General features: G+C 34.9%; 1 protein-coding gene across 4 annotated transcripts in view; it reads right to left on the reverse strand.

Moving 5' to 3' along the window:
* The window catches only part of LOC143237901 (uncharacterized), a 94839-nt gene that overhangs the window by 15440 nt on the left and 58377 nt on the right, over positions 1–21022 (reverse strand). For all 4 annotated transcript variants that reach the window (XM_076477620.1, XM_076477619.1, XM_076477622.1 and 1 more), the window contains 3 exons: positions 2289–2497; positions 1693–1829; positions 254–407 (listed from right to left, as the gene is read on the reverse strand). In XM_076477620.1, the coding sequence (XP_076333735.1) occupies positions 254–407; positions 1693–1829; positions 2289–2497 (500 nt within the window). The remainder of the gene's footprint in view (positions 1–253; positions 408–1692; positions 1830–2288; positions 2498–21022) is intronic.

Consider the following 21022-nt stretch of genomic DNA (forward strand, 5'->3'; position numbering starts at 1 on the left):
AAATAATTAAAATTAATACTCGATTTTTAATATCAATTAGTAAAATATACAAATTTGTCAAACAAGATGTATGATATAACATCAACATAAAATAATATAAACACGTTTTGTGTTGCTCATAATAATATAAATCAACTGGTACAATTTCAATTGAACAAAATTCCTGAGCTTGTTGTAAAGTACCTCTTTCAGATACTGGTTTAGAAAACATTACTAATTTAAACGTATCGATAAGAATAAACACAACACAGACCGTAAGGACACAAACAGTGGTAAGCACTGCCGCTTATTCCTTCCGTTATATCCACGCAATATCCGTCGTTTTTACAGGGGTTACCATGACAGCCATCTCGTTCTTCGCAGTATCTCCCGGTGAAACTAGAACAACACAGGCACGTGAAGGACAACTGGAAGAGATTATTAATATAATTTATACATATCACGGATGTCTAACATCAGTTTACAACATGTATTTAATATATTTGGACGAAATAGTATATTCGTTAATTATGTCTTTGGAAAAATAAAGTACGACGATTTATTCTCCAAACTTCACTCCAACGTACATGAGTTGGGTGCACTAAGGAAAGCGCCGAGATATTTTTGGCTTGACGAAAACTATAAGGTATGCATCATATGTCGCACAGGAAAAGCAAAACAAGCTATATCATATAAGATCTAAAATAACATAAACAAATATGTCTGCGTGCATTGTAAATATATACTAAACGTATTTTTTTTTTGTCGGCCTAACGTTCAACGTAAATTCATTATTACGTTAAACTATAAAAGTTAGGTAATTTATCACACTCAATATTTATGATTATCTACATGTAATAAAACTAGATGTCGTTTTCTTGAATTATTTTTTTCCCATCAAGTAACACCATCTACAAAGTTAAACTTCAATTGACTGTTTCGCCTAAATATAACCGTTTTTAACTTGCTCGTAATAATTTGAGAATTATGAGCGAACATTTTTTTATACAAAAACGGAGGTACCTTTACTCTAAAATCAGGCATGTTTTCAGGAATACGTTGAAAAAGTTATACGCGAACTTAAAAAATAATGTACTTCGTATAAAGATATCTGAGTATCCATTGTTTTGATTACTAGTGGCCTTTTTTTACTCAAAGGTTTATCGCCAAGATGCATTCCAATAATAGTTTTTTGTAAGACTTTAGCTCTGAGAGAAGTCTGGGAGCAACAGCCAAGTTAATGCTACTTCTAAATTTCAAGTGAAACAGGTTTGGTTTAGTTGTATTAAACTAAGTCATATTAGGTTGGCTACCTGCTGTGGGCGCTGCGGAGAACTGGATCCCAGATTTGTGAGTCTGTAAATCTACCGCTGTCCTACAAGGAGGTATGAAGCAGTTATACACATATATTCAAAACGACTTATTCATATGATACGTTAGCTCCAGGAGTGCATAAACTTCTTTACTATAAAATAATCCTTTTTCTCGTTGTTGTTTCAACTACATTACCCCTTGGAACATGAGTAAGAGGTCGTTGTATATTATTCATTTCGTGATTGAATTAAAAACATAGCTATACACTGTTAAAAAAAAACGAATTAATAATAAGATGGGACGCGCAATGTGCTAGTCTGTTATTAATGTTCACACTTCCTAAAACGATTTTAGTTGTACTTAGCAGGAAGTAAGCTGTTTTAGCACTAAATAGCTTACCTTTTCTTCATCGCTAACACACGTGCCTTTTCCTGAGCACAATAAATCATCTGGTGTCTGCATACACTCCTGCGACTGAACTGTGATGTTTAATCTCCAAACCAGAGTACAGTTGAAATTAGATGTTTTAAGGGTCACTGAAACGATAAAAATAGCCTCATAAATGTTTCATACGATATAATTTCATGTTACATAGTTTGTACGGCATTCATCATATATAATATTTTAAGTAACATGCAAACTATACATTAAAAAGTTATTTTAATATTAAGCTCCACGTACATTGGTCATGGAGCACCTGATGCATTATATACACGTTATTTATGTATGTTTGCCCATACCTAATAAAATATTACTTTTGTTTACATTAAGAAGAGAATATATAAACATATATGTAATTCACTATTAATTTATCTTGACTTTAAAGCATAATATTCTGTTTTATTAACGTTGTAAATATTAATTTCTTTACTCACCTAAAAACCAAACAGTTTTATTTGTTATGCTTATTGAAGGTAATTTTTACGCTGTTTAATGTACTGTCAGGAAGACAGTTATATCGTCAGTATCATAAAATAAAAAAACAATTAACTTACCATCAAACAATCTAACTCCTGGAGTCAGGAGTTCAGATTTAACATTAAATTCTTCTGAAAGTTTCGTTTTCCACTCAGAAACATAGTGTGGCGCTTTATAGCTTTCTCTGCAGTCAGAGGTTGTTTTTTCTGGTGTGCTTCTTAAAACAACATCAAATGTTCTGCCCTCATCCACGTAGTCCTTCGATCCTGGTGGTATAATCCTGAAACTACATTTTACTTGTATGTAATTAAATACATAATTATAAATATTCTTGTAAATAAAGCCCAGTCGACAGGAGTTTCTGGTTTTTACATTGCTTTGGACATGTATGCTGTTTATGAAATTTGGCTGTCACTCTTACAGTATATTCACGGCACGGAAGTGTGATGTGCGTTTATGTGACAAGTGAACGTGATACAAGAACGTTTATTGGATGAACTACTTTCTTTGAACATTTTCCTATGAAGCTATTCCCGCAAGATCTAGTATATGTTATTTATCCTAACTTATCTTCATTTTTTAAAAATATTTACTTATCAATACATCTGTAGGATCATAACGTTAAAAATTTGGTTTTAATTCCCATGGTGGGTACAGCACAGATATCGTATTGTTTAGTTTGTGTTAAAAAGATAAATAATTATTTGAATTTTTTGAATTTTGTGCAATGCTACTCGAGAGATATCTGGTTGTCCCTAATTTAGAAAAGATAGACAAAACAGAAGGTAGGTAATCAATGTTACTCATCGTCAATTCCTGTGCTGTTTTAGTCGAATAGTGGGATTGACAGTCATATTGTTACATCTTCATAGCTGAAAGGGCGAACATGTTCGGCGATGGGATTCGGTGCTTCATCCTTCAGATTGTGAGTCGATCTTCCTAACTATCAGGTCATACCAAGTCCTTTTTTTGTAGTTATGACAACGCAAAAAAATCAATTAAAGAGATAATCAACTGAATTCGAATTTCTGGATGCCAAAGATACGTGCCTTCGTTAACCCTATTCTACAAAGTTAGTTTTGAAACTATTACCCCCTTTAATAATATGAAGCTTTTATAAACATACGGTACGATATAATATTAATTAAATATTAACACTAAGGCAGAAAATCCTGTTTTGTTCCAAGCTCCTAAAATGTTTCGTATAAAATTTAAGAAACACACTTTACAAAAACTGCCAAAAGCAGAACTAAGACCTTACGACTCAATACAGTTTCAAGAAAAATGAGTGCAATATTTAATCCTTATCACAGATGATTTTATTTCGTTAAAAAACTAAGAAGGTTATTATCTTGAATTATGCTCTTAACGGTCAACATAACAATTAATTGAAAGTTAAAGTTTATGTTTACAAAATTCAAATTAATTTCAGTCCTAAACTGTATCAATATTAACACGAAAAATAACGTCTCGTGAAAAATTCTCTTCAATTATTATATCTTTTACTTTCTTTTGAATTTCGCCTGAACCTACGCGAGGGCAATCTGCGCTAGCCGTCCCTAATTTAGTAGTATAAGACTAGAGGGAAGACAGCTAATCATCACCACCCACCGCCAACTCTTGGGCTACGCTTTTACCAACGAATAGTGTAATTGACCGTAATATTATAACGCTTCCACGATTGAAAGGGCGAGAATTTTTGGTGCGACGGGGATTCGAAGCCTCAACCCTCAGATCGCGAGTCGAGTGCCTTAACCACCTAGTCACGCCGGGGCTAAATCGTTTAGATTTCAACAAAGAGAATAAGAACGAGATTCAGTACATATAGTATTGTTTCTTTACGTCTTCTTATAAAGTTATTCAAATAACTCGTTTAGCTACTATTGCTTTACTCCTGGTTTCTTAAAACAAAGAAAGCGACCCTGGTTTTACTCACCTTTGATTTTAATATAAATTGGAAAACTAAGACAGTTACTTTCGAATGTGTTAGTTTGATATTCACCTAAGATAAAAATCGATATTACAGCCGGTAGAATCTATCATATGTACACGGAACAGAAATATTTTAAAAGTGAAACTAACAACCTATCTTCTATCTACAGTATTTGAGAAATAACGAACGTTTGTAATGGTACGTAGGGCACAATTAAGACGGCGTTGGTACAAGTTGTGTTATTCAGTACGTGTGTATAACGAATGTCTGGGAATGGCGCGAGGACCTATCTAGCATTTAAACAAGTTCATGTGAAAAAAAACAACTTCTAAGCGAAAGTAAGAAATAATCTATAAAAATACGTCAATCACACATCATCTGCCATATCCATTGCCAATAAGGAATTTTCACCAATAATATTACAGTGCGAACCACATTATATAGGGCACATTGTAATTATTAAACTACTATTTTATGAAACTTCTGAGCAGAATGCACCTGAACGAATAAAGATGCTCCAGTCTTAAGAATAACTTATTTTGCACTGATGCATAAATCTAATGTGTTCTCAAATCTCCTATTTTCAGTATATTTCTATATAATTTCGTAAAATATAAGACAAGCAATGCAATCAACTTTAATTACTATTAATTTTTTTTTTTGCTTGTTGAACTGAAGAACTTTACAGCCTAGAATATTTTTAACAACGAGGATACTCAAACGAAGAATTGTTTCTTTTTGAATTTCACGCAAAGCTTTACGGGGGGTTTCTGCGCTAGTCGTACCTAAATTAGCAGTCTAAGACTAGAGGAAAGACAGCTAGTCATCACCACCAACCGCCAACTCTTAGGATACTCTTTTACCAACCACTGCTAAACTGAGGACGGCTACGCAGATAGCCTTCATGTAGCTTTGCTTGAAGTTCAAAAACCAAACAAATAAGTTGAAACAGAATTATGTATCTACTGATTAAGTAAATATGCTCCCACTAGCACAGCAGAATATCTACGGACTTACACCACTACAAACTTGGTTTCGATATCCGTGGCGGGCAGAGCACAGATAGCCCATTGTGTTGCTTTGTGTTTAATTCTAAGCACATGCATTATGCAAGCAGAGTGCTAAACTTATGACTTACTTCTATTACGGCCCGACATGGCCAGATGGGTTAAGGCGTTCGACTCATAATCCGAGGGTCGCGGGTTCGAATCCCAGTCACAACAAACATGCTACCTTTCAGCCTTAGGGGCGTTATAATGTGACGATCAATCCCACTATTCATTGGTAAAAGAGTATCCCAAGAGTTGGCGGTGGGTGATGATGACTAGCTGCCTTCCGTGTAGTCTTACACTGGTAAATTAGGGACGGCTAGTGAAGATAGCCCTCGTGTAACTTTGCGCGAAATTCAAAACAAACCAAACCAATATTTATATTACTTCCTTAAATTCAACTCACTAATTTTGTTATTTTACGTTGCTTCACTTGTTAACGTGTCAGTGGGGAGAGACTCTTCTGTAAGTTTTAACTGATACTTTTTTAATTTATAGTATCCATGGAAATATGTTGTTCTTTAAATACTCAGCGTTTTATTCAGTTTGTTGTTTTAGAAATAAATTCTTAGGTTATAATCCGCCAAAATATTTCCTCATACTTCTTTCTAAAGAATTGATTTTTATTTGATATTTTTAAGCTAGTGCTCTTATTCAAAATTCTATAAAACGTTTTTTTGTAAATTTATAATCTATTCATTTATTTCTTTGTTTATGTCGCCTATGTAAGTAGTTATATTTCCACCTTGCTGTGTATTGTAGTAATAAGGCTACATTAAATTATTTTAATGTTACTTTATAATTCATGAAATATCATGATTTGTCCCTCGTTATCCATTCTCTAGTTGAACTGCGAAGGTTCAGTATGTTTTACTAGTTTTGAAGTTTTGCTACATCGCCGTGTTCAGTCTTGCTTTCCTGGTGAAGTTGCATTGCAACGATATCTCCGCACGCCCTTTCTATACAAAAGGAAACGTCGTAAAGTTGTCTGAAACATAGAACTATGCCCTGACGGCGTTTCAATAATCACCAGTCTGAGAGTACAGGCGCTACGTCTGGTGACTTCACTAATATATCTTCACGTGGAATAGAAAGCATGCCCGTTTCGTTCTCCACCTGCTTAAGATGCGTGAAGGTGGAATGGAATAAACAACTGGAAACCTTATCTTAGCAAATCAGCATTTCTAGACAAAATCCTTCTTGATTATGAACTATACTGTTGCCTGGGACATATAAGCAGCTTTTACTCTGATGTTTTTGTTCGTAAATTCTCTGTTGTTACAACACACCACACTGCTCACTACGATTTAGGTGAGACTTCTTGTATGGCTTGGCATGGCCAGATAGGTTAAGGCGTACGCCTTGTAATCCGAGGTCGCGGGTCCGCATCCCAGTCGCGCCAAACATGCTCGCCCCTTTCAGCCGTGTGGGCGTTATAATGAGACGGTAAATCCCACTATTCGTAGGTAAAACAGTAGCCCAAGAGTTGGCGGTGGGTGGTGATGACTAGCTACCTTCCCTCTAGTCTTAAACTGCTAAATTAGGGATATTTGTAGCTTTACGAGTAGCTTTGCGCGAAATTCAAAAACAAACAAACTTCTTGCAAGCCTCTCTCTGTTAGTCCACTTTGGTTCATTCATATTCCATATTCAATTTTTATGATATGAATGTATAATTGTTTTGGATCAGAAAGAGATGTTTCAAAAGTAAGCATTTTTAGTATACAACTCCAAACGATGTCAAAATGTAGTTCTGATAAAGAAGGTTCCATCGCGACTTTATATTGGCTGTAGTTGTGATGTGACTTCTTAGTTTTCATATAAGTTATTGGTTTGAGTTACTCAACCCTCTGTATACTGGGTTTGACATGGCCAGGTGGACTCACAATCTTAGTATCGTGGGTTCGAGTCGCCGTCACAAAAAAACATTCTCGCTATTTCACCCGTAAGAGCATTGTAATGTGACGGTAAATCTCACTATTCGTAGGTAAAAGAGTAGCCCAAGAGTTGGCGGTAGACGATGATGATTAGCTGCCTTTTCTCTAGTTTTTCACTGCTATAATTAGGAACAGCTAATGCAGATAGCCTTTGTGCAGCTTTGCACGAAGTTCAAAACAAACAAACTCTATCTCAGAACGACTGGTATGTGTTTTATATTTAAAAACGGCTGGTATGGATAAAGAAAGCACCAGTAGAAGATCGAACAACGTTTCGACCTTCGTCGGTCATCGTCAGGTTCACAAAGAAAGAAAGGGTTACTGACTGGTAGCTGACCACATGTTTGAAAGCGGTTGTGTAATTGAGTGTAGGAATGTAGAGGGCGTGCTTAGATGTTGGATATATTTATTAATATAGGTATAAAGGTGTTCTTTGTATTAGTATATTTTGGGCTTGAGATGCTGTATAAGTAAGGCTTCTTTAATTTTGATTTGTATATGTTTGTTTCTTTATTTATTATTTGGGTGTTTTTTATGGTTATGTTGTGTTTATTTGATTTGCAGTGTTTGAAAAACAGTGTTGAAAGAACACAAAAAATCACCTGTTTTTTGAATTTCGCGCAAAGCTACTCGAGGGCTATCTGTACTAGCCGTCCCTAATTTAGCAGTGTAAGACTATAGGGAAAGCAGCTAGTCATCACCACCCACCTCCAACTCTTGGGATACTCGTCTACCAACGCATAGGGGGATTTACCGTCACATTATAACGCCCCCACGGCTAAAAGGGCGATCATGTTTGTTGGGACCGGGATTCGAACCCGCGACCCTCGGATTACGAGGCGAATGCCTTAACACGATTAGCCATACCGGGTCCAGTTGGATACTACGTTATTAATTAGTATAGGTATAAATATGTTCCTTTACGTTGGTTTAATTTCGGTTTTAGTTGCTGTATATTTTGTTTGTTTGTTTTGTTTTGGAATTTCGCACAAAGCTACTCGAGGGCTATCTGTGCTAGCCGTCCCTAATTTAGCAGTGTAAGACTAGAGGGAAGGCAGCTAGTCATCACAACCCACCGCCAGCTCTTGGGCTACTCTTTTACCAACGAAAAGTGGGATTGACCGTCACAGTTTTACGCCCCCACGGCTGGGAGGGCGAGCATGTTTGTCGCGATTCGGGCGCGAACCCGCGACCCTCAGATTACGAAGCGCACGCCTTAACGCGCTGTTGCTGTATAAAAAGAGTTTCTTTAATTTTACGTTTGTTTATATTTGTTTCCCTACTTAGTATCTGGGAGTTTTCTGTGGTAACGTTGTGTTTATTTGACTTGCAATGTTCAAAAACATGTCAACCAGTTTTTTTTTTTCTGTTCTTTGAATCTAGTTTCCATTTTTCTACTTGTTTCTCTAATATAGAAGTCGTGGCAGTTGTTGCATTGTATTTTATAAATTATGTTTGTGTTGTGTTTATCAGTGTAGTTTTTAAATAGTATGGACTTTAGTTTTGTATCTGGTTTTTGAATAAATTTGGTATTAACTGGAATGTTGTGTTTTGTTATATGTTTTTCCAAATGTTGGTTATTTTGGTCGCTGATGTCGGGAACGTGTGGTATACAGCGGCATAGAGTTTTGTAGTTTGTTGTATCTTGGGATTTATTGTAGTTTGTTTGTTGTTGAGAAGGTTGAAACGTTGTTCTTTCCTTATCAATAAAAGTGTTAATACCCATATCAAGTGTTGTTCTGAGATACATTTTTATTTCAAGTGAGTTTCTCGAAATCAAGAAGAACAAACAATGTTGTGGATTTGTGTCAGAACCTGTTGTTGCATTTTTACTTGTTTATTTTACCAGATTTTCAAGTTTTATATTCTTTTAATTTTGACCTCGTTCTTCAAGCATAAGATTATTACGAAGTGTCACTTTTGCTACCTAACACTTATTATTTGTCACTTCTCTAACAAAATGTGTTTTCTTTACTTTGGATAACTATATTGCTCAGACCCTGCTATTGGATCTTTGATAGCTTTCTTCAAAGGTTACATGCGTACTTCTGTAATGGGATGTGTGTTAATGAAATTTAGTTCTTTGGTTGTGATCATCTTGTAATGATATTGCCCCTCGCTAGTACAACGCTAAAATCAGGGGTTTGATTCCCTCGGTGGGCTCAGCAAATAGCTCGATGTGGCTTTGCTATAAGAAAAACACACACATGCAATGATATTAAAAATTGCAAACAAAAAAAAAATGGATTTTTCTCATTCATGTAGGGCCTGGCATGGCCTAACGCGTTAAGGCGTGCGCTTCGTAATCTGAGGGTCGCGGGTTCGCGCGCGAGTCGCGCCAAACATGCTCGCCCTTTCAGCCGTGGGGGCGTTACAATGTGACAGTCAATCCCATTAATCGTTGGTAAAAGAGTAGCCCAAGAGTTGGCGGTGGGTGGTGATGACTAGCTGCCTTCCCTCTAGTCTTACACTGCTAAATTAGGGACGGCTAGCACAGATAGCCCTCAAGTAGCTTTGTGCGAATTTCAAAAACAAACTCATTCATGTAATCAATGATGTTCAGTACTCATTGATTTTTTTAATGATATAATTTGTTTTCCTAACATTCAGATTGGTGAATGGTTAAGAAAAAAAAGCACCAAACATCTCAAAAACATCTTTCACGCATAAATAAATTATAATTTGAAATTTAATACTTTAATTGTTACGTTTAATTTAAAATTTTCACAATGCCCAGCAAATTAAAATTAGATTTTGAAATTTAATTACTAAGCGCCGCTATTCCTTTAGACATATTTAAACTTATTACTAGAAGTTGTCCATGTTTGTTATCTCTTGTTTTAAGAGAGGAACATGCAATCTGAGATGTGAATTAGAGTGCATAGCGTCAATAATATTCCCATGTGTCTGAGATTCTGTTAAACGTTTGCAATAGTTGTAAGAAAAGCTATTTCAACACTTGTAATTTAATTACTTACAATGGCTGTAAACTTCTCTGTCTTTACATATGACAGATATTCTGTAAAACCTTCTAAGATTTACTCGACAAATTATCCAGTAATCAAGTCAGATGTGTAGGATCTATGAACCCTGGCTCTAAGCCTCAAACACATGGACATTTCATAATTTCATAAGAGAAAGATTACGAAGTTGAAGTTTGGGCTCAAACTAATAATCTAGAACTAGTAACTGACCTCAGGTACTTGAACTAAGTTTTGAAAACTTATACGAATTTATATTTATTTATATACAATGTTTTAGAAAAGGTTTAATTTGTTATATCTACATAGGATAACTCATTCACATGGTGTATTTTTGGCTTTATCTTTAATTTTAAGACTACTTCAGTTGTAACAAACGTAATGAGACTGATACTTGGAGAACACACAAGCATTCGCAAAAAGAATAGTTAACACAGACTTTGATGCACAGCATAAGTTTACTGATTATGAGATTTACTGTATAGAACAAATCTCAGTTTAAGGATCCACCTTCTAGGATTCCATTTATGAGAAACACCAATGTAAGAGCTTTGAGAAGCTGTTTAGGGCTCCTCTGTGCTATCCAATGGTGTTATGCTGACAATTACTGATTTGGAAAATACTTTTGATGTAAAGAAATCAATATATTTTTTGTCATTTTGCTTTGGTGGTCTATTTAATTTTTCTGTATCTTGGATTTAGAAACAAGTTTCCAAGAACTAAAATCTAACCACATCCATCCTATTTGTACAGGACCTTTTGGCAGAAGGGAGGAAGAGTGTTGTCACTTTTATTTAAATGGCAAGTGCATGTATATTAAACAAAATTGTCAAGTATACATTCCACAGACGAAATTATAATATACACAAAGAGCAGCAACTAGTCAAACCAGTAACTGTTGTAACATTAATGATTACATTGTATCAGTTCTTGGCAAATATCATAAGGGCCAAAAACACCGTTGGTATCGAGAGTATACCACTGAAAAAGTAGGGCAGAGTGACCGTAGAGACTCTTTGTAGTCTTCCTGTTACTGGTAGTTAAGAATCATAAAACAATAAAATTCTTGCTTATATATATGATATTGATAAAACCTTTTTACTTCGCGATGTGCAACCCCAAACTTCGCGAAATTTTTATCCTGTGTGCATATAGATTGCAATAGAGGTCACGATTTTCCAATTTCGCCACGGTTTCCGTCACGGATAACTTTATTTTTGCTCCATTCGCAAGATGCAGGTGTGATGTAATAAATACGTCATTCGCAGATCTAAAGCACTGGCGCCATAGGTAATCGGCTAATATCTAGTAATAATTATATTTGTTATTGCAGAATTTTAGCAATCATTCCGGTAGAAGTTATTACATAACTGGCTAGCTAGGTAGTTGTGACGCTAGATTATCAACCTCTGAGTCGAGGGTCCGAATTCCCGAATCACCAAGCATGTTCGCCCTTTCAGCTATGGGAGCGTTATAATATGCAGTCAATCTCACTATTCGTTAATAAAAGAGTAGCCTTTGTAGGTGGTGATGAGTAGCCTCTCTCTAGTGTTTCACTGCCAAATGAGAGAAGCTAACGCAATTAACCCTTGTAAAGCTTTGCGCAAAATTTCAAGCAAAACACGCTAATTATAGAGTTGCTGATAGGCGAAATAATAAAGTAGCAGTTTTTTCAGTGCATATTTTGAAATGATGTTGAAAACATTTAAATCAGGATACGTTCATATGATGGGTTTATTGAAAATATGAGATTTAGTGATTCGTTGAATATTCTTCACATAGTGATGTGAAACCTCGAAAGCAATTCAAAATTTCGCACAAAAGTGTTTTTGGTAGTAAAGAATAGTAACTTTAACTACTATGCAAAAAATTACACGAGAATTGGAAATGCTCTTTGAAGCTGCTATTGACCTTCTTTAATAATTTACTATTTTTTTCCAGTTAAGCATAAAGCTGTAAAATGAGCTGTTCGTGCTCTGCCAACCATGCGTATCGAAACCGGGTTTCTAGCTATGCCTCTGTTTTAATAAAGCACATTCAATGTTACTCTGCTACTACGCAATGCCTGCTTGAAATATTAAAGTATTCCAAGAAGTTCAGAGAAATACTGGAAAAGAGACTGATATGGAAAAAGACCAGTTGGTGACACAGCTCTAAAAGTCCAACAGTCGTCTGACAAATGTCTGCATCCTTTAACATTAGTTTCATTGAAACAGATAGTTATATATGCTTTTAGTTATATATATACTGTATGAAATGCGAACTGCACTGAGTTAATAACCATTATTGAAATTATATAAAACATATACTGAATACGTTTTCCGTCTTCTCTGGATCACTAAATAGCTCGTTTAATGAGAGGATACTTTTCCCAGCATATGATAAAATTTTCACAGTAACTGTTGTACATCTCAATACATGTTTGTTTCTCTGTTTCATTTCAGGATATGGTAGTTTCTAGTCATCACTAAATTCCACTCATCTATTCACCAAATAAATAATAACATAATTGTTGACACTAAAGGCTCAGTTCGACGGAGTTTTAGCTGCTTCACAAGTAAGAAGCTCTCTCTTTCCAAAGGTGGATGTCAGAATCTTCACAAGCTCAGCATGAGCCAGCCCCTCAGATGGTTAACACTGACTTCGACCCTACCATAAGATAATAGTTCAGGTGGAAACCATGATGGTCAAAGTGATCAAGAACTTGGCCACACACCACAAGTCATAACTCAAAGCACTTTGTAGACTTTCCTTCAAGTAGATCATAAGTCAGCCCTCGATGATTCAGAAGTATCTTTACGACCTTACAACACTAAGATCCGGGACTCGATTCACCGCGGTTTACTAAGTGCAGATAACCCATTCAGAAACCAACGAAAATTTCAGTCAACAATAAGAATTTTGTTCACCTGAACAGTCACAGCTCAATTTTTACAGGAAAAGGTCTAAGAACAGGATGTAAGCCAATAAAGTAGAGTAAGCGTTGTTTCTTAGAACGTGGTGTATGTGAACACGTGTCCTATACTGAAGAAAACGTGTTTTATCAGTACCTATTCTCCCCAGAGAAAACACAGCAGTACCGGGAAATAAGCCGATAACGTATTATTACGGTAAAAATTACAGATCTGTCAGAAAGATGGCTGCGGTGGTAGCACCCAAAAATCGTCCCTCGCTGGGACAGCGGTAAGTCTACAGATTTACACTAAAATCTGGGATTCGATTTCCCTCGATAGACACAACAGCCAGTCCGATGTGGCTATGCTATGAAAAAACGCACACACAGACACACAAATCAAATATTAATTCCAACTGAAAAAGTAGTGATGAAAAAAAAATATGAGAGTGAGTCTAGGCACTTAAACCTACAATGTCCTCAGCTTCCAATACCGATTATGGGTATGGTGGTAACCTTTCATTGTAGAATTGCAAAGATCAAACCTACCACTACATTACCTTCTTGTTTAGAATAAAATGCATACAATCACCAACCACTGTATTGGTGAGAATTGCCAATTTTCGCCCCCCGCTAGTACAGAGGTAAGTCTGTGGACTTACAACGCTAAAATCAGGGGTTCGATTCCCCTCGGTGGACTTAGCAGACAGCTAGATGTGGCTTTGTTATAAGAAAAACACACACTTATTTCTTTAAATTTTATTTTCTCTCAATGTTTTAAAATTCATTCCTTTCACAGAAGGTGAGCTAATTTTAAAATGTTATTACTTGTTGTCAAATAGTAATATCTGTTAAATCAAGAAATTAGGCCAGAAAGTACAAACATTAAGTAAATAGGTTAGTCGTAGTTTACTGGAAGTTTAACGTTCTTTACCTTAATACTTGAATAAGATAAATAAGTTTTAAGTGGAGAAATTGGGTGTTTATATTTTATTTATACTACGAATTTGAAGATTAATATAGTACCATTTCTTTCATAATTTTTGTGTTATAATTATATAAGTTTAAGATTATAAAATCGTTTTGTGTCGGTAATGGTTGGGTTGATTTATTATATGTAATCGTGCTCTATATGTGAGGACTATATATTTTGCAACTGTAAAATGAAAATTGGCCAAAAACAGTTATTAGTAGTCCAAACCTAGATCAATGTGACTTAAGCTTTAAGACTTTACCCTTTTTCCAGCTGTTTGTTTTCAAAACTAGTTTATCGTCTTTGTTTAACAAATAATTTGAGAGCCAGGGTATCTTCACTGTTTTTTGGATGCTACTACTGAAGTTATCTTCCTGTGATTATATTCTTGGAAGTGTCTATAATTGGTATAAATTTTCTTTGTCTGTATATGCTTTACTGTGCAGTTTCAGTTCAGGCTTATACATAATAAGTCTGTATTTCGACAGGCACGTCTCAATATACCGATAATTTTTTTTTTTTTACTGTCTGAAAATTGTGGCCTCTGTAGTTTTGTTCCTGTATGCTACATGTCTGTATACAACAAACCGTATGTTAAGTAAAGGCGTATATTAATTGCATGTGACAAAACTGTCTAATAAGTTATAGTAACCATGGCAACCAGCATCAAATGAGGAATACCTATTTAGCCGTCTTCACATTAATAAGACATGATGTTTAAATACACTGGTGTTACTATATTATAATTCACCAGCCTATTTCACCTCCGATTCGTCATCCGGTTAATGCACACGAGTTTCTTCAGTGACATACGGCTTTAGCTTGTGAACGTGTTCAATAGGCATTCATGCACCACGTGACTATTGCAATTCACATTTTGATTAATTGATTGTTACAAACCGTTCTTACAAGAACCAAGTTCTCTCATTGCTTCAAGCTTATATTAAAAACAAATCCTTTATTGTTCTGCATATTAAGATTTGATATAAGAATTTACACTCACTTGTTGATGTACATATACATAAAATACTCAAACCTTATTCAGTCCACATTCTACTATGGACACTGCAAAACAACAGTAATGAAATAAGGACTATTAGGTCCACCTGAAGCTGTATCCCACGACCAAACATTAAAAAGTTCAATGAATAATCAGACAGTTGTTGATTTGTTTTCTATATGTCATAATAACGACAAATAGTTCATCCCAGGCACTTTACTAAAGATTCAAAACTGTACAATCATAAACACACTTGACATTTGTATAACCCATTAAATAAAACTACGAGACTAAAAATGGTATGTTGAAGTATGAAACTGTACCATACCTAAAACTTGTCAAATATCTGTAGACAAATGGTTGTTACAGTTTTCTCCTGCTCTCTGTAGACCCTCCCACGTGTATTGAACTGAGCTAAAGATTGTTCACATAATTGTCAGTAATGTATTGCAATGGAGCGCCAACCAGTGAATAAGCTTTGACTCACATAGTAATGTCATTGCTAATGACCAGAATTACTACTCTGGAAAAAGAATTACAATATTCAAAATTAATATCAGAAAATAAGAGCCTTCATTTACCTTGCTGAGTTTATTCTAGAATGACTGTCTATTTGTCTATGTATAACACGTAGCACAATGTGTACAAAACCTTTTTATGTCTTGATATAAATTTGTAAAAAAGACACTTTTGAATATTGACTGTAGTGTGAGAAACGCTTTTACTCCCTCTAATTCTTGCATCATGCAATTGCAAGGCGTCTTCTAAATCATTAGCTGCATCAGAGATCAGGAAAAGCATTTACATGGCTCACTGTAGACATAAGTAGAAACTGCTTGCATAAGCACCAGAGGGCTTAGGTAGCCATACTCTCTCTACTGATGTGTGAAGGTCATGCCTTACCTTGTTGCATGGCAAACAGTCCCATGTCAAGATATAGATCCTTCATTTGCTTCGCCTGAAACTCCTTATTTACCATACTTTGAGTCCATTCCATTATGAAATCATTCTACTTTTATGGATTACCGTTATTGCTTTTGCAATTTTTTTTATAGTTCCGTAATGTTAAAGATTGCTTAGTTTCGTTTGGTTTGTTTTGAATTTCGCGCAAAGCTACACAAGGGCTATCTACGCTAACCGTCCCTAATTTAGCAGTGTAAGACTAGAGGGTATGCAGCTAGTCATCACCGTCCACCACCAACTCTTGGACTACTCTTTTATCAACGAATAGCGGGATTGACCGAACATTATAATGTCCACACGGCTGAAAGGGCGAGCATGTTTGGTGCGACGAGGATTGAATGTTAAGGTTGTGAACAATCATCAACCAGTGATGACCTAATCTATCTGCATTATGATGCTACTGTTGAGACAATGCTTATGAACAAAAGTACTCACACATATAGTGTTGTTTTGAAACGTGCAGTCACAACTTATGAATTTTTGGAATTAATCAGTTATTTCAGTGAAGTTTAGTCTACTCGAAGCGGTAGTGAAAATAGATCAGCATGAATTTCTAACTTTGTCAAACACTTTTTGCACTTAAGAGCTGTCAATGTACGACTTATAAGTGCGGTTGTATACTATATTTTTGTACCTCTGACAAAATCACTCCAAGCTTACCTGATGTAAGCTGAATTGAATTACGTCGAATTCCTGCAAATAATCTTTGATGCCAAAAATAGTCTTAGTTTTACTTGTCAACTCTAATGTGTATTGAGTGGTAAAGGAAATGCTTGACCCCAATAAAACCAACATAGGAGCATAGAAAAGTTCCACCAATAAACTATCAAGTATTTTTCTGTTTTGGATTTCAGTTAATAGATGATCATTTGCTTCCTTATAATTGCAAACAAACAAGAATGATACTGGAAAAAAAAGACTATCTTAATGAGCACAGCTAGGTCTTGGGGTAAATAAAAGAATAACTGGACAAATTACCTGTATCAAGTTAATGGTATACTATCAAATAATGCTTGTGGATTTGGAGAAACTATACATTCCTCCATTATAAGAAATTATTCACACTATTGTTTCTGAGTTCTGACTAGTCAGCAGTGAATGATTTTTTCTCAATAGCCGCAACTTACATGTGCCATAAGCCATGTTGACTGGTAACTTCTACAGTTCATCTATTCCTAAGATATCAAGGTTCGAACTAAAGTCAGATATAACAAAATTTGTTCCTTGAGAAACAGCACCAGAGTTATGCAGTTTTGCTTATCTTAAACGTATCTCTATTAGCCTAATTACATTAATTAATACTGACTGACCAAAATGGTAGATGCTTTGAGATACTAAATGCAGGTTCATCAAAGTTATATCAGCACCACGCATTTTTACATGCATATATTAAGCTATGCCCAGTCTTTGTTAAACTTATCTGGTCTCAACATCTTTGGATATTTTGGGATATAATATTTTATGCTAATTTTCAAACTTATCTAACTTTGCGTCGATACAGTTAACGTTTGCACACGTATTAGTGTACAGAAATCGATGCCTTGGAATTATATATGTGTTGATTTTTTGTTGTCTTACTGTTAACTTTCCTAACTGTGGAGAAAACTCGTTTAAAGGATAAAGGTGGTATTTCTCTTCTTGTTATTTAAAACTAACGCATATTCCACTGTACCTCTTTTCCAGTATCTTTATTTCCAGCTTTAAGTATTTTAAATTAATAAGAATTAGCTAGCTAATTTAGCAAAGTAATAAATAAGTTTAGGTATAAGCCTATGCTTTGCTGTTAAACTGTTAGAAACACTCTTAATCTAAAAAAAGAGTCACGAAGGAATAAAAAAAGTAGCCATGTTAGGCCTAGCAACTCCAATACAAATACACTTTGAATCTCACACTTCCTTGTTCAAGAAGGATTTAATGAAAGAAATATACATGATATCATGCTAAATAGCAAGTAAAATACAAAAGAATGTTAGTTTGCATTGAAATTGCAAATAAACTGTTATTACCTAAGTGATAGTAATAGTTATTACCTTAGTGATAGTAATGGTTATTACCTCAGTGATAGTAATAGTTATTACCTTAGTGACAGTAATAGTTATTACCTTAGTGATAGTAATAGTTATTACCTTAGTGATAGTAATATTCATTACCTTAGTGACAATAATAGTTATTACCTTAGTGACAGTAATAGTTATTACCTTAGCGATAGTAATAGTTATTACCTTAGTGATAGTAATAGTTATTACCTTAGTGATAGTAATATTCATTACCTTAGTGACAATATAGTGACAGTAATAGTATTACCTTAGTTATTACCTTAGTAATAGTTATTACCTTAGTGATAGTAATAGTTATTACCTTGTTATAATAGTCGTTTTTATCAGTTTACTTTTATTATACTAGTTTGTGTTTATTAACGACCAGCCACCGTAGCTCAGCGGTACATCTAATGTCTTACAGTGCTAAAAAAAATCAAATTTCGAAACCCGCAGCGGGTAGAGCACAGAATAGGGAGCTTTTTGTTTTAAACAGCAAAATAATTAATATTTAAAATACGATCTTTGAAAAAATTTCAAAACTTTTATAAATATTAAATCAAACAAAATGTTCAGCCATGGCTATCCGGACTTTGAATTTCAGGGTCCTTGGTTTGCGAGGTTTTTTTCCTGCAAAAATGTGTTCCACTCTTTTGGAACTTAAGTGCATTATATGTTTGTTTGTTTTTATTTTGCGCAAAGCTATAAGAGGGCGATCTGCGTTAGCCGTCCCTAATTTAGTAGTGTAAGACTAGAGGAAGTCATCACCACCAACCGCCAACTCTTAAGTTATTCTTTACCAGCGAATAGTGGGATTGACCGTCACATTATAACGCCACCAGGACTGAAAGAGCGAGCATGTGTGGTGTGACAGGGATTCGATTCCACGATCCTCGGATTACGAGTCGAGCGCCTTAACTACATGGCCATGACGGGCCCGCATTGAATGAGTGGCTGTTAAATCTTACTATTGGATTAGAGCACTCCAAGAATTGGCAGCGAATGGTGCCATTGACTAGTTGTCTTACTTCTCAATTATAGAAGGTTAGCACAGGTAGCCCTTGTGTAACTTTACTTGAATTTCTAAAACGAATAAACAAACATAAAAATGCCACAGGAAAAATAAAGTTAAATAATACGTTAGTTGATATTAAGGAGTTATTTGGTTAACAAACATCGGGCTCGGCATGGCCAGGTGGTTAAGGCGTTCGACTCGTAATCTAAGGGTTGCGGGTTCGAATCCCCGTCGCACTAAACATGCTCGCTCTTTCAGCCGTGGGGGGCGTTATAATATGACGGTCAATCCCACTATTCGTTGGTAAAAGAGTAGCCCAAGAATTGGCGGTAGGTGGTGATGACTAACCACCTTTCCTTCTAGTTTTACACTGCTGAATTAGGTACGGTTAGCGGATAGCCCTCGTGTAGCTTTGCGCGAAATTCAAAAAACAAACAAAACAAACTCCTTGGCATCAAAACTTCAGCTAATAACCATGATGTCGGTTGCTCTTCGCTTGTTTGTTAAATATGTAAGAAGAGAATTAAGTATTCAGTTCTGCAAAAATTAATTGACTTGAAACCTAGAGAGATTTTATCAGTGTTTCAAATTGTATCTCAGAATTACAGGATTGTATCTCCATGATTACAGATAATTCGTCACAGCGTCATCTATCATTTTCCTGTTTCGATTATTTCGAAACGTGGTTCTGTTATTCTAACCTAGGTATGCCGACAGTTATTTGTAGTCGTACAAGAACATAATATCTTATTACGGTTTTGGCACGAATACTTTTATTTTGTGTTTACATTAGGGGAACGGATGAATAACCTACATTGAAAACAACACAATAATTATGTTCTTTCTCGGGTTAGAAGTTAAATATTGTTAATGTCATTACTTCAAGAATTGTCTGCAGTTCCACAGAATGCTTTCCTAGGAGTTTATGAAAGTTCTTATAATGATGTTATCAATCATATTAAATAAAAAATGTAAACCACTTGGTTTGATAAAATTATTTTATATTTAAATGTTATTAAGGAAACAGTTTATATGAGTGTTTCTATAAAATAATCAAAATAAATAATTGTAAGTAATATAGTATGTTGTAGCAAATTTATATGTGACTTTTTTAGATAAGGAACATATTCAGGCATTATTCCTAATTTTTCAGCATCAGAATATGTTAAATGTCTTGGAATAATAACATATTGTAGATTTAATTGAAAATCACAAATTAAAGTAATAGGAAAATTCTAAAACGTTCGAGTTAGATTTTATTATTAAAAGTTATATCTTTTAATGAAGTGAAAAATATTTACTCTACCAGATTTGGTTATATGCTAAAGTATAATATGCCTTGTTAGGTATTTAATGAATTATAATATAATTGTAAAAAAAATTATGAATTGTTTGTTATTAATAGATTTTAATAATACAAAATTAAATCTTAAAAACTGAAACATACTATCATTACGTGAACATATATATTTATAGCGTTACACAGTCTTAGCAAAATTATATGGAATTGGGAAATAATATATCAGTAAATTAAAAAGAGCAGAAAAACTTGGAAACAAAATTACTTGCGTTAAAAAGAAAATGTTTAAAAGAAATATTTGTATCAAGCACCAAAAACTTATACTAATAGTCCAACGAAAATAAGGTCACTGTTTAATGGTAATATATATATATATTAGATCGGCGTTCAATAAATTGATAACTAATAGGGATGAACTTCAAAATATTATTTGGCCCGGCATGGCCAAGCGTGTTAAGGCGTGCGACTCGTAATCTGAGGGTCGCGGGCTCGCATCCACGTCGCGCCAAACATGCTCGCCCTTTCAGCCGTGGGGGTGTTATAATATGACGGTCAATCCCACTATTCGTTGGTAAAAGAGTAGCTCAAGAGTTGGCGGTGAGTGGTGATGACTAGCTGCCTTCCCAAAAACAAACAAACAATCAAAATATATTTACAGCATATTCATGAATTTAAAATATAACACTATGCATATTTAAAATATACACTGTAATAAAATAAATATTATCAACT

This window comes from Tachypleus tridentatus, chromosome 13, assembly GCF_004210375.1.
Source record: "Tachypleus tridentatus isolate NWPU-2018 chromosome 13, ASM421037v1, whole genome shotgun sequence".
In the NCBI taxonomy this organism is placed as follows: Eukaryota; Metazoa; Arthropoda; class Merostomata; order Xiphosura; family Limulidae; genus Tachypleus; species Tachypleus tridentatus.